The sequence below is a fragment of the Ischnura elegans genome (genome assembly GCF_921293095.1).
Source record: "Ischnura elegans chromosome 13 unlocalized genomic scaffold, ioIscEleg1.1 SUPER_13_unloc_2, whole genome shotgun sequence".
Classification (NCBI taxonomy): domain Eukaryota; kingdom Metazoa; phylum Arthropoda; class Insecta; order Odonata; family Coenagrionidae; genus Ischnura; species Ischnura elegans.
This window is the reverse complement of record NW_025791658.1, coordinates 4,769,121-4,790,410: the sequence shown is the minus strand read 5'-3', so window position 1 is coordinate 4,790,410 and position 21,290 is coordinate 4,769,121. Positions and strand designations below refer to the sequence as shown.

Here is a 21,290-nt window from a genome sequence, read left to right as displayed (position 1 = left end):
GCAACAATTTCCATGTTGATGTTTATACTGAAATCGAGATATAAGTTAATTTTTATAATAGAGTTTTATTTAAAAATTGTAAATGTTGCTCAAAAGAAAAAGAATTCATTTATTAGTTTACATTTTTTGAGAAAAGAACAAAATATTATTTCGAAAACTGACGGGATGAACAATTGAATAACCCTTACCACGAAGGCGAGTAATATAAGAAAAGGGGTCCAGGTACTTGCTCCCAGATTTCAAGGGTACTACGGCCCGAGTCCCACTTTGTTGGGTCCCGATACTAAGACTTCACCAACGCACGTCTGTCATGCAAGGGGAAGGGAAAGGAAACAAATATTTTCAGCATTTGTTCACCTGCGTAGGAAACTGATCTCGGACGAAAATTTGTGGCTTTCGTTTCCGGGTCAAGAAACATCCGGATGCATATTTTCATCATCAAGAGAGTAAGGGTTTATGGAAATATCCTGAATGCCTGCAATATTACTTCTGAAATGATGTTTAGATAATATCTTCTACCAGATACTTAATTTTCCTTAAAATAATATAGGGGTCGTCCATAACTTGGCCGTATTACTTTAATGAACCATACAAAGTCTCCAAAAGAACAATTTGAAAAAAAACAGCTACTTAAAGTGGCGCTCTCTGCTCGCTCAGCAGATTATTTTTCAATGTGGATAATACAATAAGTCCCATTAAATGAAATCTTCGTACAATCACCCACCGAATCAAATCCGCTCACCTAGGAGTCCAACAATAAAAATGCGCTCAGCTGGCAGTAGCCGGAGCACAAATGCTCAACTCCGAAGCTTGGAGAATTGAAGCAAGTAGAGAATATGCAGCGTAGTGTAGTTTCCAACATCGGCCAGTGCTTTCGAAGCATTTGTGCAAACTACGTTTTTGAATCCGTGATCTCACAGCCACGGATGTCGGGTTTTCGGAAACTATACGAAGCAGTAAGAATATGAGTGCAATCACATCATCGCGGCAAAAAAGATTACTACCGGGAAAAGAAAGCTGTTTTCCAATTATTCGTGCTGCCTCTCCCCATCATTAGTCCATTTGGATAATCGGGGGTTTTGCTGTAACACCATTCAATGAGTGAAACACATGAGGTGCTGAGTCCAGCGCAGCTCACAGCCAAGTGGAGGGACAACAAGGGAATACATTACACCTCACCTCACCTCTTAGCTGAGGCGCTCAGTGTCTTGGGATTCGGTTTATTCACTGTTTTAAGGTTTTAACAGTTGATTTGGAGCCCTGTAAAAATGACCTCACCTCTTGGCTGAGGTGCTTACAGTCTAGCCGGCGAGAGTTGTCCGATGGCACTTTAAAAGGAGGGGCGGAGAACCTGGTGCCAACGTGGTTTGCAGCCAATCGCTGTCCCCCAAACGCACCTCACACCATTGCCCAGTCATACAACGTTGTCAAATGCATATGAAGCACTGAAACAAGCCTGATACACCAAAACAAGCCCTTTCTTAGAATAACCAAAACAAAGGATTCTTCCTTTGGATCCTTCACGCTCGTCGTCTCTTCTGGCTGCTTTCTTCACTGAACCCTTTTGTTTACGTGTGATTTCGGCATTTCCCTATCTTAACTGGCAACCTTGCCCCCTACCCCTTCTAGCTGTCAACGGACAACTCTTGACGGCCGGACTGTAGTGCCTTGGACATCTTGGGATTCAGTTTATTCACCATTTCAAGATTTTAAAGGTTGATTCGGAGCCCTGTCACAGTGACCTCACCTCTTAGCTGAGGTGCTCAGTGCCTTGGACATCTTGGGATTCGGCTTCCCTCCGTCTCTACCCTCACTCTTCGACTCCTGCGACCCAGACGCGCTCAGTCCCGGGGGCACCAACCCGACCGATCCACCCGCCTGAGAGCTGTTGGCACCGCTGCTGCCTGCGCCACTGCCTGAAGAGCGAGACGAAGAAGAGGGCGAAGACGAGGACGATGCCACTGGGCCTCGGGCACTTCCACCCGATGCCGACGCACTTGGAGCAACAGAGGACATGGGAGCCTGCAAACAAGAGACAAAGACAATCAATAAGCCAGCTTGATTGAATTCAACCGTCACATCGACATAACCACCCCAACATCCACCAGTGCATGCAACCTTCAGCAGATACTTCTGAGTCAGGGTTCCCACTAATTAAGTTATAAAATACACAGTTTTTCCATGTTTTCACGGTCTAAATGTCGTCAAATTCATGGTCTGTTGATGAGCAATTTTAGGCAGAAATTTTCATCACGTAACAATCACCGGCCGCACGCTAACTAATAACAGGTAAATGCAGCGATGAAAGCATTCTCTCTCATGAAGTCACCTATCATTAGCAGAATTCACGCCCGGCTAAAGGTTGTGAGTGGGAAATTGGAGAGAGCAGGGTGGTAGGGAAGCGAAGAAGTGTGATTTTTCACCAGAGTAAACGAACACTTTATTTACCGGTCTTCCAATCATAGGCTCAAGATCATTGTGTCGTATTGGCACATGGACCAATGATTGCACTTCGAATATACGTGTGGAGATAAATGTGTGGACAGTGTATGTACGTGGATCGGCCTTAAAACATGATTGAAATATCTTTTTTTTATATTTTGATCCGTCATTTGTGGTTCTTTTTCAATAAATTTTAGTGATTTTTAAGGTTTTATCATGAAGTTCACGGCTATTTCCAGGTTTTTTCATGGTAGACGAAATTCACGGCTTATTCACGGTTTTAAGGTTTTCACGGTTGAATGGGAACCCATGATCATGAAACATGATCGACATATCGATTTTTCTTTTGATCCGTCAATCGTAGTTCTACAATCAAATTTGAGATATTTTTTTAAGGTTTCTTGACGAAATTCACGGCTTATTCACGGTTTTAAGGTTTTCACGGTCGAGTATGAACCCTTTGAATCCAATATAAAGCAGACTCCCCATTATCCGGCAGCAGTTATCTGTGTGGAGGTGACACTCCCTCAATCTTTTCCACTACAGTGAGTCCTCGTTCTACGTCACCCCTTTTAACGTCATTTCATGATAACGTCACGAAAATTTTGAGACCGTCATTCGTTTATCGCACCTTCGCTTCGTGATAACGTCAAGGCTTTTAAATTTCGCGCGAGAAAAAAACGCGAAGCGGCGGGCGTTTCAGGTTGTCGTTTTGTGGGCGGTAATACAGTCAGTCTAAATGAAGTGTAAAACGGTGTGTTTATTGTTAATTGCGATTAAGGTTTTAGCAAATTTTCTGCAAAATGAATTATTAGGTAGGTGCGCAAGGTTTTACTTGACATAATGGTTTTCAGGAACCTAAAAAGTGATTTTAAGGATTTTTTCCGTGTAGAACTCGGAGTTTTTGTCGTCACTTTTTTCGCCATGTTCACAATAATTCTGGTTCCTGTAACTGCGACGATGTTTCAGCGATGATGATGCCCAGGCGACGCTCACCCGGGCGGGCGACCACCATAGCGAAGCCGAAAAGCAAATGCAGGAAGATACAATAATGGAGAAGGATTTACGTCACTGCTGCTATTGTCGTCGATGAAGACAGGAACTCGTATTTATGCCATAGCTTGGCATTACCATCGTAAAAAATGCCCCAAATATGATACGCTATATTCTTTTCGCATAGGAATTGTGAGGTCTAGGAGCCGATATTCACTTTTTACATTGTTTCTTAAGGGAAATTATGCTTCGATTAACGTCATTTCGTTTATCGTCACATTTTCCAGGAACGGTAAGTGACGTTAAACGAGGACTCACTGTATATTTATAAAAAATATAATCAGACGCAAAAGCAACAGGATCTTACCATTTAAATGCAAGGCTACACTGAGATTATTAATTCTATTCGATTCTACCTCCTAAAATGGATTTATTTTCTTCACTTGCTGACGAGGAATGCTTCAAGTTTACTTGGCATCTGATCTAGCATTGCTGACGACAATAAGCGGTGGCAAAAAAAACCTCCTTAGTAATTTTAGAATATTCTTCAATGACTAACCAAATTATAGGAATAGAAGTATCAACAACTTTGCTATTTCCACATCGTATTTCATTGACACCGACCACGGTTTCGTTACAGAGTGACATTATCAAGGTCCCTTGATACACCTTTATAGTGTTACTCTGTAACGAAACCATGGTCGGTGTCAATGAAATACGATGTGGAAATAGCAAAGTTGTTGATACTTCTATTCCTACGATTATGGATTTCCACCAAGTTACGCTCGCTACGATTAATTAACCAAATTAGATAATAAAGAAAAATGCTATCTACAATAATTAAATTTACTTTTCATTTCGAAAACACGCAATTATTGCCCTGAACTCTAGAGCGGTTGAATATGGGCAATGGGAACCGGAGATTTCGTTGCACTTCGGAAGTAAACGCCACGCCTAGTCAAGGTCAGGACAGGTAACAGGAGAGGATAGGAATAATAGAAGTGATGGCAGCATGGGAAGTGGAAGTAGAGATAGCATGAGTCATAGCCAGGCACTCGCCTTCGTAGACAAATTGCCGAAAGTCCTGGTTTCCTATAAGCACTGCTTTGCGAAATTCATAATAAATGGTAATTTATGAAAATTACAAGATATTAACCCTGGAACCGTACACCGGGGCACTAAGTGGCCCTGGGAATTTTAACTTTGCCGTAAATTTTATTTGGCAACACTGGCTGCAGCCGGCTCCCGTGACTTTTACATCTGCAGATGAGTTTGTTCTTGCTGAAAGTGATTTTGAAGGGGAAGAAGGACAAACAACACATGCAAGAAAACGACCTAGACGAAATGAAGACGCACAAGACTTGCAAGTTGAACCAGAACACCTGGAAGATGAATATGAAGAATCAGAAACAAAATGCAGTTGAAAAAACGGTCCCCGAAAATGTTATTCAGTTAAAAAAAGTGTCCTCAGGGGTAAAAGTAAGTACCGTTGGGCAACAAAGCCTGCTGAAAGACTTGAACGAACTAAAAAACTGCACCTTTAGAAGAGTTTGATAGAAATTGTAAGGTTTCTTAATTCTACAATTATATTTAATAAAATATTAAAACAAGTAATTAAATTTATGTTTTTGCAATGATTTAAGGCCCAAATAACGAGTTTTCAATGTTTTTTAGGATAAACATAAGTTTTTGCATTTTATATGTTTTTTAAATCTTAGGGGCACTCAGTACCCCAGTGTGCGGTTAGTGTAACAGAAATGGAGGTGTACGGTTGCAGGGTTGAAGTGGGTTTGGATTATTGGTGTTTTCCGATTATTCATGCCACCTCTCCCCATCATTAGCCCAGATAATCGAGAGTTTGCTGTAATTCTAACTAGAATAATAATAATACAGTAAAACCTCTATGTAGTGAACCTCTTTACATCATAAACCTATACTACTTCATACCACCCCATATGGTTCTGTCAGATTTACATGTAAATTTATAGGCAAACCTCTTTGTAGTGAACTTCTTTATCTCGTAAAACCTTCACTTATCATACCAAGGAGACACCCCTGAGACGGCCTCACTACCTCCGAATACACGTGTGCAGGTAAATGCATGGGCATTGCCTGCCCATGAATGGGCTTGAATCATGATTGAAATATCGATTTTTTTCTTTCAACCCGCCTATCGTTGTTCTACAATCTAGCTTGAGTGATTTTTAAGGCTTTATGGCTATTTCCAGGTTTTATCACGGCAGAAGAAATTCACTGCTTATTCACGGTTTTAAGGTTTTCACGGTTGAGTGGGAACCCTGTTTTAAGAGTTCTATCTGAGATGTTTCCCTGAGCCCTGTGCCTCATGCATGCATTGGTAATCTCAGACGATGTAAAACTCCTATCTACTTGTATAGTAACTAGATCCCTGTGACGTCACGTGGAATGGCATCGCATGGGTGCCAATTTGTACTTTTTCAAATGCGGTTAAGATTGACCATTGCCATTCGTCTAAACTGGTATTTCTAAAACCAAATAATTTGTATATTATGAATACACTAATGGTGGGTGACGAATCACAATCAATGCCTTTCGTTCTCTTATATGAAGGGAACTACCATATTCGTGCATTGCGGGTGACTCCGTAAAAATTATCACCGTGGCTAGTCCCGGTACAGTTAAATAAGGAAAGTCACATGTCTATAAACTCTACCTCCCCTCATCTCCACTTGCTTTGGCCACACCAGCCTACCCATAAATATAAAATGAATAGAGCATAGCTGTGCATAAAATGGAAGAGCTTTAGGCATGTCTGTAGTGAGACGTAGTAGTAGTGGTCTGTAGAGTAATGTAGTCACTGGCAGGTGGAGTGTGTTCTTGTCCTCAACAGGGCAAACATTTGTAACCTCTGGTTCGCAAACATGACGCCACACTTCAGGAGCAATTGGCACAGAAAGACCCATAGGGGTCCATTAACCTACCCCTTCCAATTCCATTTATTTTCCAAATATTGTGCTCCTATTCCCTATTTATTTTTGCCGTGGTTCACATTTAAATGGTAAGTAATGAACAGATATTTTGTAATTTGTAATCAACGTAGAACCGTGAAATAAAATGTGATACTTAAACGTGGAGAACACAGCTATCACTACTCAAAATCATTTTAATCCTTACACAGGGTTCCCACTCGAACTGATTAATGAAATTCACGGTTTTTTCCAGGTTTTCACGGTCTAAATGTCGTCAAATTCACGGTTTGCAGATAAGGTATTTTAGGCAGAAATATTGATCACGTAACAATCATCGGCCGCACGTTAACTAAAAATGTAACAAACGCGACAGATGCTTTGAATGCAAACGCAGCAATAACAGTGCTATCTCTTATGACTTCACCTATAGTTAGCAATATTCATGTCCGGCTAATAAAGGGTGTGAGTGGGAAAATGGAGAGAGCAGGGTGGCAGGGAAGTGAAGAAGAGCCTGATTTATTGCCAGGGTTAAGGTCTTCCAATTGCAGGCTAAGGTCTTGTGCTGTCATGGCACACACGGACCAATTAATAATTGCGCTTCGAATACACGTCTGCAGATAAATGCGTGGGCAGTATCTGTACGTGACTCGGCCTTGAAACATCATCGAAACATCGATTTTTCTTTTAATCTGTCTATCGTAGTTCTACAATCAAGTTTGAAGGGTTTCTAAGGTTTTATGACGAAATTCACGGCTATTTCCAGGTTTTTTCACGGTAGACAAAATTCACGGCTTATTCACGGTTTTCACGGTTGAGTGGGAACCCTGTTACAATGCATCATGTTTCATGAAATACGAATTATTTATGTATACTATGCATGTTTTAACATTTTCAAGCTTTCAAAATAATTATATTGTTCCTCAAAATAGTGCTAAAATTATGAAAATCCGATGACGAGATACACTCGTCATTGAGCGGTTTGGCATCGAAAGTTCATGATGAGTTATACAGGCGGTCCTCGACTTTCGTACATTCGACTTTCGTACAATTCGCACTTTCGTACGTTCAAAATTGACACCTTATACTTGACTTTCGTACGCTAAATTCGGACTTTTGGATGTTGGTCTGTTATTTTTTTTAAATTCCCGCGATGTTTATTGCGCATCCCAACATTCAATTGTTTCAAATGGCAGTATATGCGAACAATACGAACGTATATTATGAAGGGCGAATTCCGTTTGTCTTTTGTCTTTTTCGAATAACATGCGAAATATACGCGATCACGAATGTCACCTGCCAAATGTCGAATTTTGGTGTAAAAATTAAAAGGTATCCAGAGTGCGGGTTCAACAACTACATTTTGTTATGCTTCTTGATACGTCTTTTTATTTATAGTGGACGTAATAAGTGGAATGTCAACTTAAACGCCAAGAGAAAGTTTCACTCGATAGCCAACGAAGTTCTTGTTTTTTAAACTTTTATTTGCATTTTCTGCGTTAATTTTCAAAAGAAATTAGATGATTTGAGGAGTTTTATTAACTTATTTTTAAAATTAAGTCAATTGAAATAAAATCCGTGAAAAAAAGGTTTTAGCACGTATATTCCGCTCTTTTGGAACGTAACCCCTAATTAGTATGGAAGTCAATGGTTCGACTTTCGTACAAGTTTTCGGGAACGTATTGTGTACGAAAGTCGGGGACCGCCTGTACTCGTCATTAGAGTGCAAGGGGTTAAAATAAAAGAGCTATAGGCATCTTTGTAGTGAGACTTTAGTGCCGAAGATGTCCTTAAAATAGACATTCCAGTGTGGAGTCCCACTCAGATATACTGTAACTCCCTTTGTTACAGGACTGGCTATGGAGAAAGCACAAGTCCTGCCTTTTCAGGGAGTGGCGATCGGCCGATGGCATGCATGCCAACACGAAGGACTCTATTAACAACTTGCAAGATATTAGTTCAAGGAAATAATTGTGGACTACTGTCGGCATCAAAATGATGTGCCGCTGTACTTTGCAAATTCATATCTAGAGTTTAGTGCATGTCATGATAATAAAAAATGTCATTTTAAAGGAAATTTTATTCTTAATTCTGAATTATTTTGTTTTATGAAAATTTTGAAAATCAAGACACACCAATGAAATAAATGACTCTGCGCGCCATAAAATTAGCCGCTTTGTCAACTTCGTGAACTTAGTAACTAAACCTAGGGGAAACTACAACGTCTACAACATTCATCTTCCGCAATAAGTTGCAAACATCGATGTAGATTATTAAAATGGCTTTGGCGTATCATTAGAATGCATATTTTTTTGTCAATTAATGAAAGGTTTAAACACTATCTAGTCCAACAGTTCACCCCGAAAGTAAAAATAAAATTGATAAAAACACAAACGAAGGAAAATTTCCGACCTTGGGTAATTTTAATATGTGATTATTACGAGATGTTTCCCACAGCTCTGTGCCAGATGTGCCCACAGCTCATTGCCTTATGCATATTGCATTGGTAATCTCAGACGATGTAAAACTCCTATCTACTCGTACAAAACTTGTAATGGTGGGAACACACATTGCCGACGGAAAATGAATTCTACTATCTCAAAGATAAATATGATGATAATTTGAGAATAATAATTTGGTCTTGGATATGTTTAATTAACCTCGTACTTTGGGAAATATAGTACTTTATCCGTCAAACATAATGACTGATAAAACACACTAAGGATGATAGCAAGAGGAGGCTACTAGATTTTGGCGAGAAAGTGTCTTCATCAAAATAATTAGGAATGGAAAATGTAATCCAAACTAAAATGCTATATTGCTTACCTTCTAGGCAGATTTATTTCATAAGCTTACATGGATAGCTGGGCATATAATATACAAAATTTCCTTTAATATTCATGTGGCATTCCATTAATTGTAATTCAGTACTGCAAAATTACCATAGAAGCAGATTTATTATACAGTGTTAACAATTTTCATGCTTTACCTGCGTGATATGAATGTAATTTGTTTATGTCTCTCAATTCAGAAATGGGAAAGTATAATTGCCAGCACTGTAGTGGTATGGGAGAGGTAATTATTAAGTAGCGATAATTCCATTATTTTCTTTCAATTAATACTCACTAGTGCTTTTAATAAATACAAAATGACATAGACGAACAATTATAACCCTTCTTCATTAATCATGTGACGAAGGTCATTTGAGCATTCAATTTTTGCCGCTGATCGGTCCACCATTCGTAAACACACCAGTGCAGATCGTCTGTGTCAGTGTGCACTAGTGTGTTTCAATCTGTTGCGATTTGAGCTAATCTGCACAAGGTGATTGGAAAGCACGCACGTTAACTAAACAGGAGACAGGTGAGCACTTGGTCTGGGAGATTCTCGGAATAGGCAGTTGGAATAGGGAGAGGGAGCTGGTGGAACGAGCGGGTATTCTAAAATCCAACAGAGAGAGAAGTTCAGGGAAGTCATAAGTCGAGGTTAAGATATTGTGTGGAAATTTGACGTCCTTTTTAAGTCTGAGGTTCGGCAGATACAAGGAAAAAGAGGACATTACAGCATCTGAGGAAATGTTACGTAAATGCTGGACTATTTACCCATTGCAACTTTTACAGGCTTCACACAAACTTTTCAATTTCGATTCCTTTCATCGAAATTCAAATCCCAACAGTTTAAACTTCCCTGACTTTAAATTGATTGTATAGTACAGTAAAACTTCTACATAGTGAACCTCTTTACATCATAAACCTCCTTACTTCATGTAAATTTATAGGATCTCCTCTTTGTAGTGAAACTCTTTATCTCATAAAATCTCCACTTATCATGCCAAGGAGACACCCCCGAGACAGCCTAACTACCTCAGCAAATCGTACCTAGACAACTAGAGACCATTAATGCAGCCACAATTACGAACATGGAATGACATTTTCAGCGATAAATGTTTCACGCTTATATTTTTCTTTTACACCTTTATTATGTTGTAATTTTCACATTTACCATAAGTTATGGCCATTTTGTTCCATATGAGAGCATACCTAACAGTAAATAAGAAAAGAGATATCCAGCTATCCTAATCATTTTAAGTGACTATTGAATTAAGAGAGATCACATCGTTTTCTCTTGAATCATGGTAAAAATCACGTGAAAGCGCTTACTTTGTGTTACCATTAAATAATAAATACATGTTCACTAATGCATTCATGTTTGTTTAAACACATTAATACAATGGTTTATAAGACAGTAGTGCCTTTCATTTCCAAAGGATATGAAAAAATGGTGCCCATCACTGAAACCTCCCTATAGTGAACCTCCATACATCAAATTGCCCAAATTTTGGTCCCCTCCATTACGATGTAAAGAGGTTTTACTGTAGTAGCTAGATTGCAAAGAGATACCAAAGTAACGAACAAGGCATGTAGTTCAATGGACTACTCGCCTCACTGGTGAACTCGTGGGACAAAAGCAGATCAAGGACTTATTACGAAATATGAGCTGTGCAAACTAAGAAAACACACCATAAATAATCAAGGATTGTCTCGAATACCAAAGCGAGTAACTCCTCAAAAGGGGATAATGGTACTTTAATACGAAATCGGTTGAAGTATCGCACGGTAAAGCCAATATAACGGAAAACCGCTATCCCTAAGGGTTTTCCAGAAAATGGATTTCGTAAAAGATGGGAATACTAAGTTTCGCCACTTCGAATACTACGGGTCAAAATAGAATGCGATTTAAATCCATCAGAAGTTCGTAAGTTTCCACTTCAGTGCTCACGGACGAATACGATAAGGAAATCGACGACAACAATAAACTTAATGAAGGTTGAAAACTGACTTAGAAAGGGCTTAGTTAGTTCCCGCACATGACCACCAAACCTAAGTGTACCATTTCCAATGCATCATTTCCACGGCTTCCAATTAGCATCGAAATCCAACAGAGCATAATTGATTCGTGTATGTTTACTCAATACAGTTAATTCTGACACATCAACATACGATTAGGGTCGAAGCAGAAATGAGTTTCCGGGTTTACCTCATACATACGAGTATCTAACGACACCCACAGTCGGAAGAAAACGACCACCACAACAGCAAGGGCATTGATTGAACTACGTCGCCACTGATGCTGACTAATCTCCATATTCGGATTACTTCACATTGAGCAAGATCGACACAAAAATATTAAGTGATCAAACATGGGAATGGAATTTATTTCACCACTCGAAAAACGAAAAAAATTACCCTACATCACTGTTTACTGGCACCAATGTACCACGCCGAACTAAACGAGGTATTTCAGCCGATCTACCGGAAAAGCGACGATACGGAAGTTAGATAATCCTACAATAGAAAATCACACGAAAGCTATCATGAATTTCCATTTATACCAAATTAAACGTAGTTCCCCATCCAAAGCGTAGCAAAGATGGCCACAATGAAGAAGGAATGACAGGTAACTAACACAACAAAATCAACCAATGATAACTTTTCGCCCGATATTATGGTGGAAATGTAAGCAGAAATATTTCTTCAATCTTTCGAAACCAAATATCATCCATTGAACATGCATCAAAAATAAATCATGATTAAGAAATAATTCAACATCGAAGAACATCCGCCATTTTGAAGAAATGTTCGATTTATGCACAACTATTTGGGCCAGAAGACAAAACCCATGCTCAAAATTTCAAAATAACACAATACAATCCACGATGAAAAACTTCTCGCAACACAGCACACAAATAAAGGATCCCACAATCAGTAATCCAACACTCACTAACTACAACCTTCAACATCAAGGATCAAGAAGATCACAACCGTTTTCACATTGTATTCATTAATGTGCAAAGACGCCATACCTTATGTGACTTAAGAACAAAGGACTTCCTCCCAAGTTGCAAAATTCCCTTTAAAAATCGTAATAGCAACAAATTCCACAAGCCGGTTAACCACACCAAGCGGCTTCTACTATGAACTATGGCATCTCTGAAGCTACATGCGATACATAGCAATCGACTTGAGCAAAATCTAACAAAGATAAAGAAACTAAACCAAACACTATGTAAAATGAAAATTTTACTTACCCCCAACTCTAATAATTGATTTGACAGATACTTTCAGTATTTAAAATACAATTTCATATACAGACACACGTCCAGCCCCTGGAGTGTTGTGCGGGGCTGTTCCAATGTTCGTTCGTCATTTGGAGTGACCACGAGATTAGAATTATCAAGTAATTGGCAAATAATCGGTCGCCTAAGTAGTTATTTTGATGAAAAATTTAACGCAAACACTAAAATTCACATCAACCGTCCACCTTTTGATTTATTTATTGACTTCAGTTGAATTACTCGTGACAGTAAGGGGGTTGCACGGAATAACACGAACAGCCACCTTCGCCCGCTTGGTAACAAAAAACAGTCGTTCGTTTCGTCCAAATGGACAGCGGTTTCTTTAAAAAAGAGTATAGCTTGACATGGTATTCTTTGTAACACCCTCATGCTACCTTTTCAGTTTTCAACAAAATAATGATTCAAATGAATCTAATTATGTCAATTAAAAAAAATGAACTTAATTTTTAGGAATGAGCATCAACTTCGAAATATTTCATGGGTCACATTCTAATTTGTGTTGGCATATCTTCTACCCTCGAAACGAGAAATTCTTTGAAATGCCAATTTATTTCATTACGGTTTATTTCTTCCTATTTCACCATTTACAATGGCCTTTTCCCCTACCTGATCTCTACTATCATGAGAAAAAAAGCGTTCTCTTTCTGAGTGATGTCCATCAAAGTTACTTATGGTCAGGGACGCCGACTTACAAAAAATGTTGGGGGGGCCCAAACCGGGGATCTTGCCCCGGGAAATTTTCTAAGCAGTTAGTTTTAAGTATTTTAAGCATTTTAAAAGAGTTATATGATCAACATTAGAACCCTTATAACTCGAATCTCCATATCTGGACAATTCGTGGAAAATCGACAAGCCTGACACATTTTTTCCTCACACCCACAACGGATTTTTGAGGGGGCTCGGGCCCCCTCAAGCCCCATGATGTCGGCGCCTATGCTTATGGTGCCCGCATGAGAAAAAAATCCCGATAAAGTAATCCGTAGGTTTAAGTGCCCAGTAGTGTAGCCAGGGGAGAGTTCCAGAGGGTCCGTACCCCCCAAAAAATAAAAACACTAGGGAAATTACATACTTTTTATAAACAGTATTCTGATATACTACAGTAAACACTTAGTACCGCAATATACTTTTTTCCGCTTTAAATTCAGTTTATACACTAGAAAATGACTCCCAAAAGTCTCCCGAGTTTCGCGGGCTAAAAAATACCGCCCCCACTAATCTTAGGCCGTGACGTCATAGTTCAGTAGGAGTCCAAGATCCAAGCCCAGTCACTGCAGGTTTGGACGAGCCACGTTGCGTTTAAAGGAGAAAATGGCTGAAATAAGGAAAAATTACAAGTGGTGCATTGTTCCTCTGTGCAATAACACCCCAGAAAAAATTTTCGTCTGCATTCCCACGGAGGAAATTAAAAGAAAAGCCTCGATGCATGCCGTCTGTCGGGATGAGCGTTACGGAAAAATAAGAGTATAATAAACGGAATGATAAACCCGTGTGCTATGTGAGCGAAGATAACTTTAATATAAATAATATTTCCATATTTCATTGACAGAATAATTTGAAACTGAGATTTTTCGATAATTCGGCCGCCGTAGAATAAAAACTCAACTTCTCAACAAAAATCGAGATACTTGTTTCTCCAATGGGTATGATGGACTCAAATTATTTATGGCACTTGTTAAATTTCAGTTACGGAAGGACATAGAAAATTCCATGATGTTTAAAATCAAGGGAGGAAATATGAAAATATAGAGCAACGTTGATCCTCATGAATTCGAGTGCCAGCTATGAAGACAGCGTTTTCTTCTACTGTCGGCGTCAAAATGATGTGCCGCTGTACTTTGCAAATTTATATCCTGGCTTCACTGCATGCTATAATAATGAAATATACGTCATTTTAAAGGAAATTGTATCCTAAATTCTGATTTATTTTATTGCAAAAAAAATTCAAAAATGTAGACACGGTCAGTGCAATAAATGACTCCGCGCACCGAAAAATTAGCCGTTTAGTCAACTTCATGAACTTTGTAACTCAACCTAGGGAAAACTACTACGTCTACAGCATTCATATTCCACATTAATTTACACTCATCAGTGCGGATTAATAAAATGGCTTTTGGGTATTTTTATAACTTATATTTTGTTATAAATTAATGAAAATATTTAAACATTATCTTGTCCCATAGTTTACCCCGAAAGATAAAGGAAGCTGTAGATGGAAAAAGAATGGAATCCAGCGGTGGTCACAAAAAATGAATCGCAGCATTCTTTGATTTTATTCTACGCCGTTGCTTGCTTTTCAGAAAAAGTTGAGTCGCAAAGGAATTGTTCCGCGGCCCTTGATTTGGAAACTGTGGAGATAGAGGAAGACGTGTGGATCAGCAATTTCCATTTAGTTGGTTGTTAGGATAAACCAAGGATCCATTTAAAGGTTGTCAGGCCATCGTATAAAGATAACACTGATGTGCACCACAGGGGAAATGGGGTGTTTGAGGGAAAGTCAAGCCCAAAGTTGCCCAAAGAATGTGCAGTTCTATGTTGGTCTTTCCCCAGTTAAAACCAAATAGAAATTGGATTGGGATGATATTTTCACCACGGGTTCCAGTGATAGTGAGAGAGCAGGTGATCACGGTCATCGTCGAAGGTCATCCCTCTAGGATTTCCGATACGGAATTTTTAAGTGACAACCGATCGCAATGACGATGAGCTCGCCTTTAGAGTAGGTTTCAGATATATCGTGAGAAAAGCTCCCAAAATGTATTAAAGACTCTGTTTGGAAAATATTCACATTTCAATGCTACTTTAGAAAGGCTTTCATCACAAAAGTAACTTATTAACACCTGAAGACGTTGTGTTTGTTATATTGATCGAAGTGCGATTGACCGATTCTTTCTGCAGAATAGGAAGTGGCTTCGGGGTTTTCGAGTCACAAGATGGTAGATTGTGTTGGAAGTTCGTCTATATTATCGCTACTAAATTGAAAGATTAATAGTCTGGCTTCCTCAGAGCTTCCTGTCGCCCTCCAGGCAAGGTATTTTTAAGTTGAAAGTATCATCGACAGCTTCGAGGTGGAAATAAGTTCACCGTAAGACTCGAGATCTCGACCGGACTGCCAAAAGAATACACATTTCACATGAGTATACGCTTTCGCCAATTAAATTAAGAAAGAAGAACTTTGTACTTTCACATTAATATTTATTCACGACCATGGTTTCAACGTTAGACGTCATCATCAGGTGAACTCTACAGAGGTCCATCACATCCTTTTATACCAGGCTAGGAGGGGGAGGGAGGAAGGTAATTAGGTTGAAAGGATTGGTTAACAGAGAAGAGGGAGGGGGGGAAAAAAAAACCTTGGTCATGTGGTATGGAAGAAGTTAGGGGGAGGAGGCTCCCTTATGGGGGGCACGGCAAGTGGAGGGGGGGGGTTCAGGTGAGAGAGAGAGAGAGGCCGAAGAGTTCGTCATGTCATTAGCCCAGGGGCCTAAGTCTGTAACTTCGTTTTCTCCCGAGTTGGGAGAAAAGAGACTCGTGAAGCTCCAGTTTCATCCAACTGAAGTCTGTAACGGTAACGGAGAAAACTTTCTCCCAGTAACGGAGACTCTGACTCTCCTGGAGAGTATCTTTCTCCCGACTGAAGTCCGTAACGCGATTTGGAGACTCTGACGCGCCCTGGACGGGAGCTTGGGAGTCACCCGCCCGGGACCCGGCGATTCATTTTCTCCATAGGAGAAACGAGGAAAATACCAATGGCGGACCGTTGTGGGCGATCGTACTGCAGTTCTAATTGTATTCTAATATGGTTTTTTACGTATTTGTGACAAAATAGAACACGAAAATGCATTCTTCAAGTTAGGCAGGCAACTTATGTAGTGTAATTTGTGACAAGAATAGAAATTTTTGTATGGCTGCATTTGCAAGGAAACTACGTGCAGTGAACTTTCATTGTGCCTCTAGTATAAGTGAACAAAATTTGTGTCCTTAGTGTACCCCTTAGTGAATTGATTGCACATAGACGATGAAGTAAAGAGTGAAGTGTGTTGTGAATGTAACATCTTCGACGAAATTATTTCGCACGTATATAATTTAGGCTACGAATCAACTGTATACATTACGATGAAAGGTATCTAACTATGTATTGCGAAGGGGATATGTTTCATATTTGAACTAGTCTTACTTTAGGGATACATCGAACGCCTGTTAATTTTCATTCGTTTGTTCGCTTCTAAGTTCTGTTTGATTTTATTACGTATTGCATCTATTTCCAATTCCCGTTGTGAGATGTGAGGTTTTGGCAATGTTTACATTTCACGCATTTCGTTGTGTTGTTGTTTGTTTTTGTTTTGGTCATGTTACGGTGAGAGTGATAGTGAAATTCGAAGTTTGTTGGTGTCACAATAACTGGTTTAGCAATTTGTTTCAACCTATTCATTTAATTGTCTTCGCAATGTTAATGTGAAATAACGTAATCTGATTCTAAGTCGTTAGTGATGAGTAGGAAGTGAGGTGTAAAGAATCCTTTCGAACTTCAAGGAGTGCAAATTCTTTTAGTGTGTGCAAAGTGATTGGAAAACCGATTATCATGTTTTATTAGAGTTACATAATAGTGTTTTATATTTATTGTGAGCCAAGATATTTATTGAAACAGTCGATTCCGAATATAATGATTATAAGTATTAAAAAGATTGAAATGTGTGCGTTGTAGTGCTGTATGTGATATGATGAGCAATAAATATGTATAAGTAAGGGTAATTTTGCTTTGTTTTCTCTATATTTCTCCAGTAAACCATTTTCCCCATGTTTTCGCTATTCTACGCTGTCAGTATTTGAAATTTTTAAAAGTAGCGAGGCAGGTTGTTGTGTTTCCTAAACTATAACATTTTGGGAGATTGTAACATATGTTACTAATTGCTCGCACGTAGGTATTTGCAAGATTAAATATGTACCATTCACACATTTATCTTAACGTTATTTTCTTTACGATTCTTTTCTGCATAGTAAAGTTTTTCAATTTTCTTTTTCCACTCCCACATTGTGTATTTCAGCTTTTCGAGGATAAATGCATGTAATACTGACGTTGATAGTTATGTTTTTCCATACTCATCATGCATTCACCAATGAAAGTAAGCATCCGATGTGCAAAAAAAATGCCATATATATCATCAATGAATACAGCGGCCGTTTGTATACAAGATTACCTACATCTAAAACATAAAAATGCTTTGGTGTTACGCATTAGTCTCTCCTTTTTCAATGGTATAATATACTCTTTTGTGTGTACTAATGAACAAATATATCTGCGATGGATTTTAATCGATTTATCCACTATCAATTATAATTTCGATGCATCAATTTCTTTTATTTGAAAGTTTAACTTTAATGATGAACGAGTAGCCCTTATTACAGGTGAGAATCGTTTGATTTCCCTCTCGTTTTTTTATTTGAAACAAAGCTTTTCTATTGGTTCTTCACGGTATCGCCGGCTTCGGATTCAATATTTTTCATACCTACCTGCCGTTCCTGTCCGATACCGAGAATTAGAGTTTTCTCCGGTAGCGGCCAGGAACTGATGTTCTCTCCGCCAAGTTACGGACTACAGTCGGGAGAAAACTACGGGAGAGTACAGAGTCTCCGGAGAAAGGAGAATTCAAGTTACGGACTTAGGCCCCAGGAATTTAGGAGTGGGAGGCTTAAAAGAGGGGAATGGTAGTCATACAAAAATTCGTTTACAATGTTGTCATTGGAACGTACGTGCTGCAAAATTTCCATTTGTTCCAAAGCGTCTAATCTAGGTCCTTTAGGTTCATAATGATGCACTTCAAACACAAAATCACTTTGATGATTGTTATCTAACAAATGTATAGCAAATTGTGAAGTAGTCTTTTTATTTCTCTGGCAGGCTTGATGTTCTTTTACCCGCTCTTGAAATTGTCGCCCCGTTTGCCCAACATACACCGCGTTGCATTCACATTTTAGTCTATACACCCCACTCCTTTCTTCTCTTGGGATGGGATCTTTGGTGAGGGACAGCATGTTCCTGAGGTTGGATTTATTGTAAAACGCAACTTTAATTTTATCCTTAGGCACCTTTTTGTATATCTTCGGCCCAATGTCCTTTAAAAAAAGGATTCTACGCCACTTGGCCGTGGATTCTTGTCGCGTTCGGGATCCATAAATTTCTCCCACTGCTTGTTTTTTTAATTGTTTCCGATATAAGCTATCAATTAACTGTTCGTTGTATCCGTTATTTTTAGCAATTAGTTTAATTGTGTTTAATTCCTCATTGAACTTGGCAGGGGACATCGGAATATGCAGCAACCTATGTAACATGCTGTGAAAGGCTGATAACTTGTGGGAAAAACAATGTCTTGAACTGGAGTGGATCACTTGGTCCGTATAGGAGTTTTTCCGAAAGACTGAAAACTCGAGGTGATTGTTGACCTTAGTGACTTTAAGATCTAGGAAGTTGAGAGAGTTATTTTCTTCTATTTCGTAAGTGAAATTCAAATTGCGGTCCAAAGAATTCAAAAAAGATAGGAACATTTTTAGTTGTCTTATTGAGCCAGTCCAAATACAAAACACATCGTCCACATATCGATGCCAGGATAGCACATTTTTGGTCTGTGGATTATTGGGGGAAAACAGGTTCCTTTCGAAAAAGTCCATATATATGTCCGCCAGGAGAGGGGATAAAGGAGAGCCCATGGCCAATCCATTGGGCTGTTCATAAAATACACCGTTAAATTTGAAATCATTTTGAGACACACAAATCTTCAATAGATCACACAAGTCACTTATAATGGGAGCTGCCACACGTTTCTGGACAAGAAAAGATTCTGCTATGTCTACGGCTTCTTTGGGTGGGACGGGTGGGACACAGGTGAAGAGATTGCACACATCAAAAGACACTAACAAGCACTTATTGGGGATATCAATTTTAGAGACGTGTTGGATGAAGTCAATGGCGTTAGTAACTCCATACTTAGGGGTAAACTTTGAGTGGTGTCTTAGAGGCCTATTACGAACGGCTTACCGCATGCGGTGAGATACCGCCTGCGGTATCATACCGCCCCGAAGCGCGTTTACCGCCCCCGAGCGATTACGAGTGGCCACCGGTCGGTATCATACCACGGCTTAGGGGTCGGTATGATACCACGGCCAGCTACCCCGGTGGTGAGATACCGACCCCCTAATGGCGGACGTCTGTTTACATTTTTCGGGTCGAGTTGGCGTTTTTAAAACAAAATATCCGACGATAGAAACTCGGAAGCTATCACATTTTGTGTTATTTATAATATTAATGTCTGAGTAAGCGTATAAAATACAAAACTGGAGCCGACTGGAGCAGTTGAACAAAAAAAGTATAATACCCATATAACAACAACGTTGTAGCCGTCTGAGATGAGAGAGAGAGAGCCACGGCCGTAGGAGATGGATACGTTGATTGTAAGTTGACCCTCATTCATTTATTTAATTAGAACAATTTGGATGTTTTTTAATGTCCGCAATGTTTTTATATGCAATAAAATCTTCCATTTCTTCATAGGTGCCGGAAAATTCGTCGTTAAGGACTGCCTGTGCTTGTATTGTATGGTGAATACAGCTGTTGCTCGCCGCTTGGAGATTTCTACGAACATCTTTTGTGGCAAAATATTATTTTTTCAACGTGACAACTTCTTGTATTGCAAGGTGAATACTACTTTTGCTCGCTGCTTGGAGATTTCTACGAACATCTTCTGTGCCAAAGTAGTGTTATTTTCAACGTTATAACTGCTTGAATAGTGAGGTGAATGTAACTTTTGCTCACTGCTTGGAGATTTCTACGAACATGTTTTGTTTCAAAATAGTGTTATTTTCAATGTGACAACTACCGTTAATCACAGTACCAGTGGTTGTAATGCACAAAGTTTGACGAGGTTGACAAACATCTGCCAGGAGCTGTAGTTATCACTGTTCCATTGTGGTTGGTTTTTAAACAGTGGTTTACGCTATCGAGAAGTGTCTGATAGTAATGTAAAGATTGTCAGTGGCGTTTATACCTTCGTCATTCACCGCAGAGATAACATTTCACGATCAAGCTATCAAGTTCAAAGTCATGTGTGAAATTTGTTTATATACTAGTATATCAATTTCGTACCAAGGAATTGTAGTGAGAAAAGTCACCTGTGCCACTTGCGTGGGATAATGTGAGGCTTAAAATCAGTGATTATATAGTTGTTTTCATCATAGCGAGCTCTTGATTGTAATGTTTACGTGATGAATATAAGAATGGTAGTGACTTCCAGTTTTTTATGATCGTATTTGCCTGTTTACCATTATTTATAATGGTGTGAGCTTGTATCGATTGTGGATTTTACCTGAAATATTGAAATAAGTTGTAGCCTGTGTGTGTGATTGCCGAGGAACCGATTCGCGATCTCACATGTTTATTGTGGGCAGACTGTTTTGCTGTGGTTGTGTACCCGTGATTAAACCAAAGAAATGGTGAAACTCTGTCACATTATTTTGAAATAAAATTTTATTTTAACCAGAAGTGAATATCTTGTGTTTTTTAATTCTCCATTGCTTTTCATAGATAGCAGCCAAAAAGTTATTTTTCATTATTTTTAAAAGTGCCTTTCTTGTTCTCTGAATTTGCATTAGGTTTCCAAACCCCGTTACTAACACGAAAGGAATGCAGAAGGAATGCAATGACAAACAGATATTTTGTCATTTCACAGATGTTGAGTGTCATATTGTCTGTGATTAAGGCTCTCCAGCTAAGTATTCGTGGTGGATTT

At 39.1% G+C, this 21,290-nt stretch overlaps 1 protein-coding gene across 1 annotated transcript in view; it reads right to left on the bottom strand.

Annotated features, from left to right (window-relative positions):
* LOC124172757 overlaps positions 1-21,290 on the bottom strand; it is a 62,450-nt gene that overhangs the window by 38,412 nt on the left and 2,748 nt on the right. The window contains exons 2-4 of the mRNA XM_046552244.1: positions 19,298-19,516; positions 12,244-12,376; positions 1,748-2,022 (exon numbers count right to left, since the gene is read on the bottom strand). Coding sequence (XP_046408200.1) covers positions 1,748-2,022; positions 12,244-12,376; positions 19,298-19,516 — 627 coding nt within the window. The remainder of the gene's footprint in view (positions 1-1,747; positions 2,023-12,243; positions 12,377-19,297; positions 19,517-21,290) is intronic.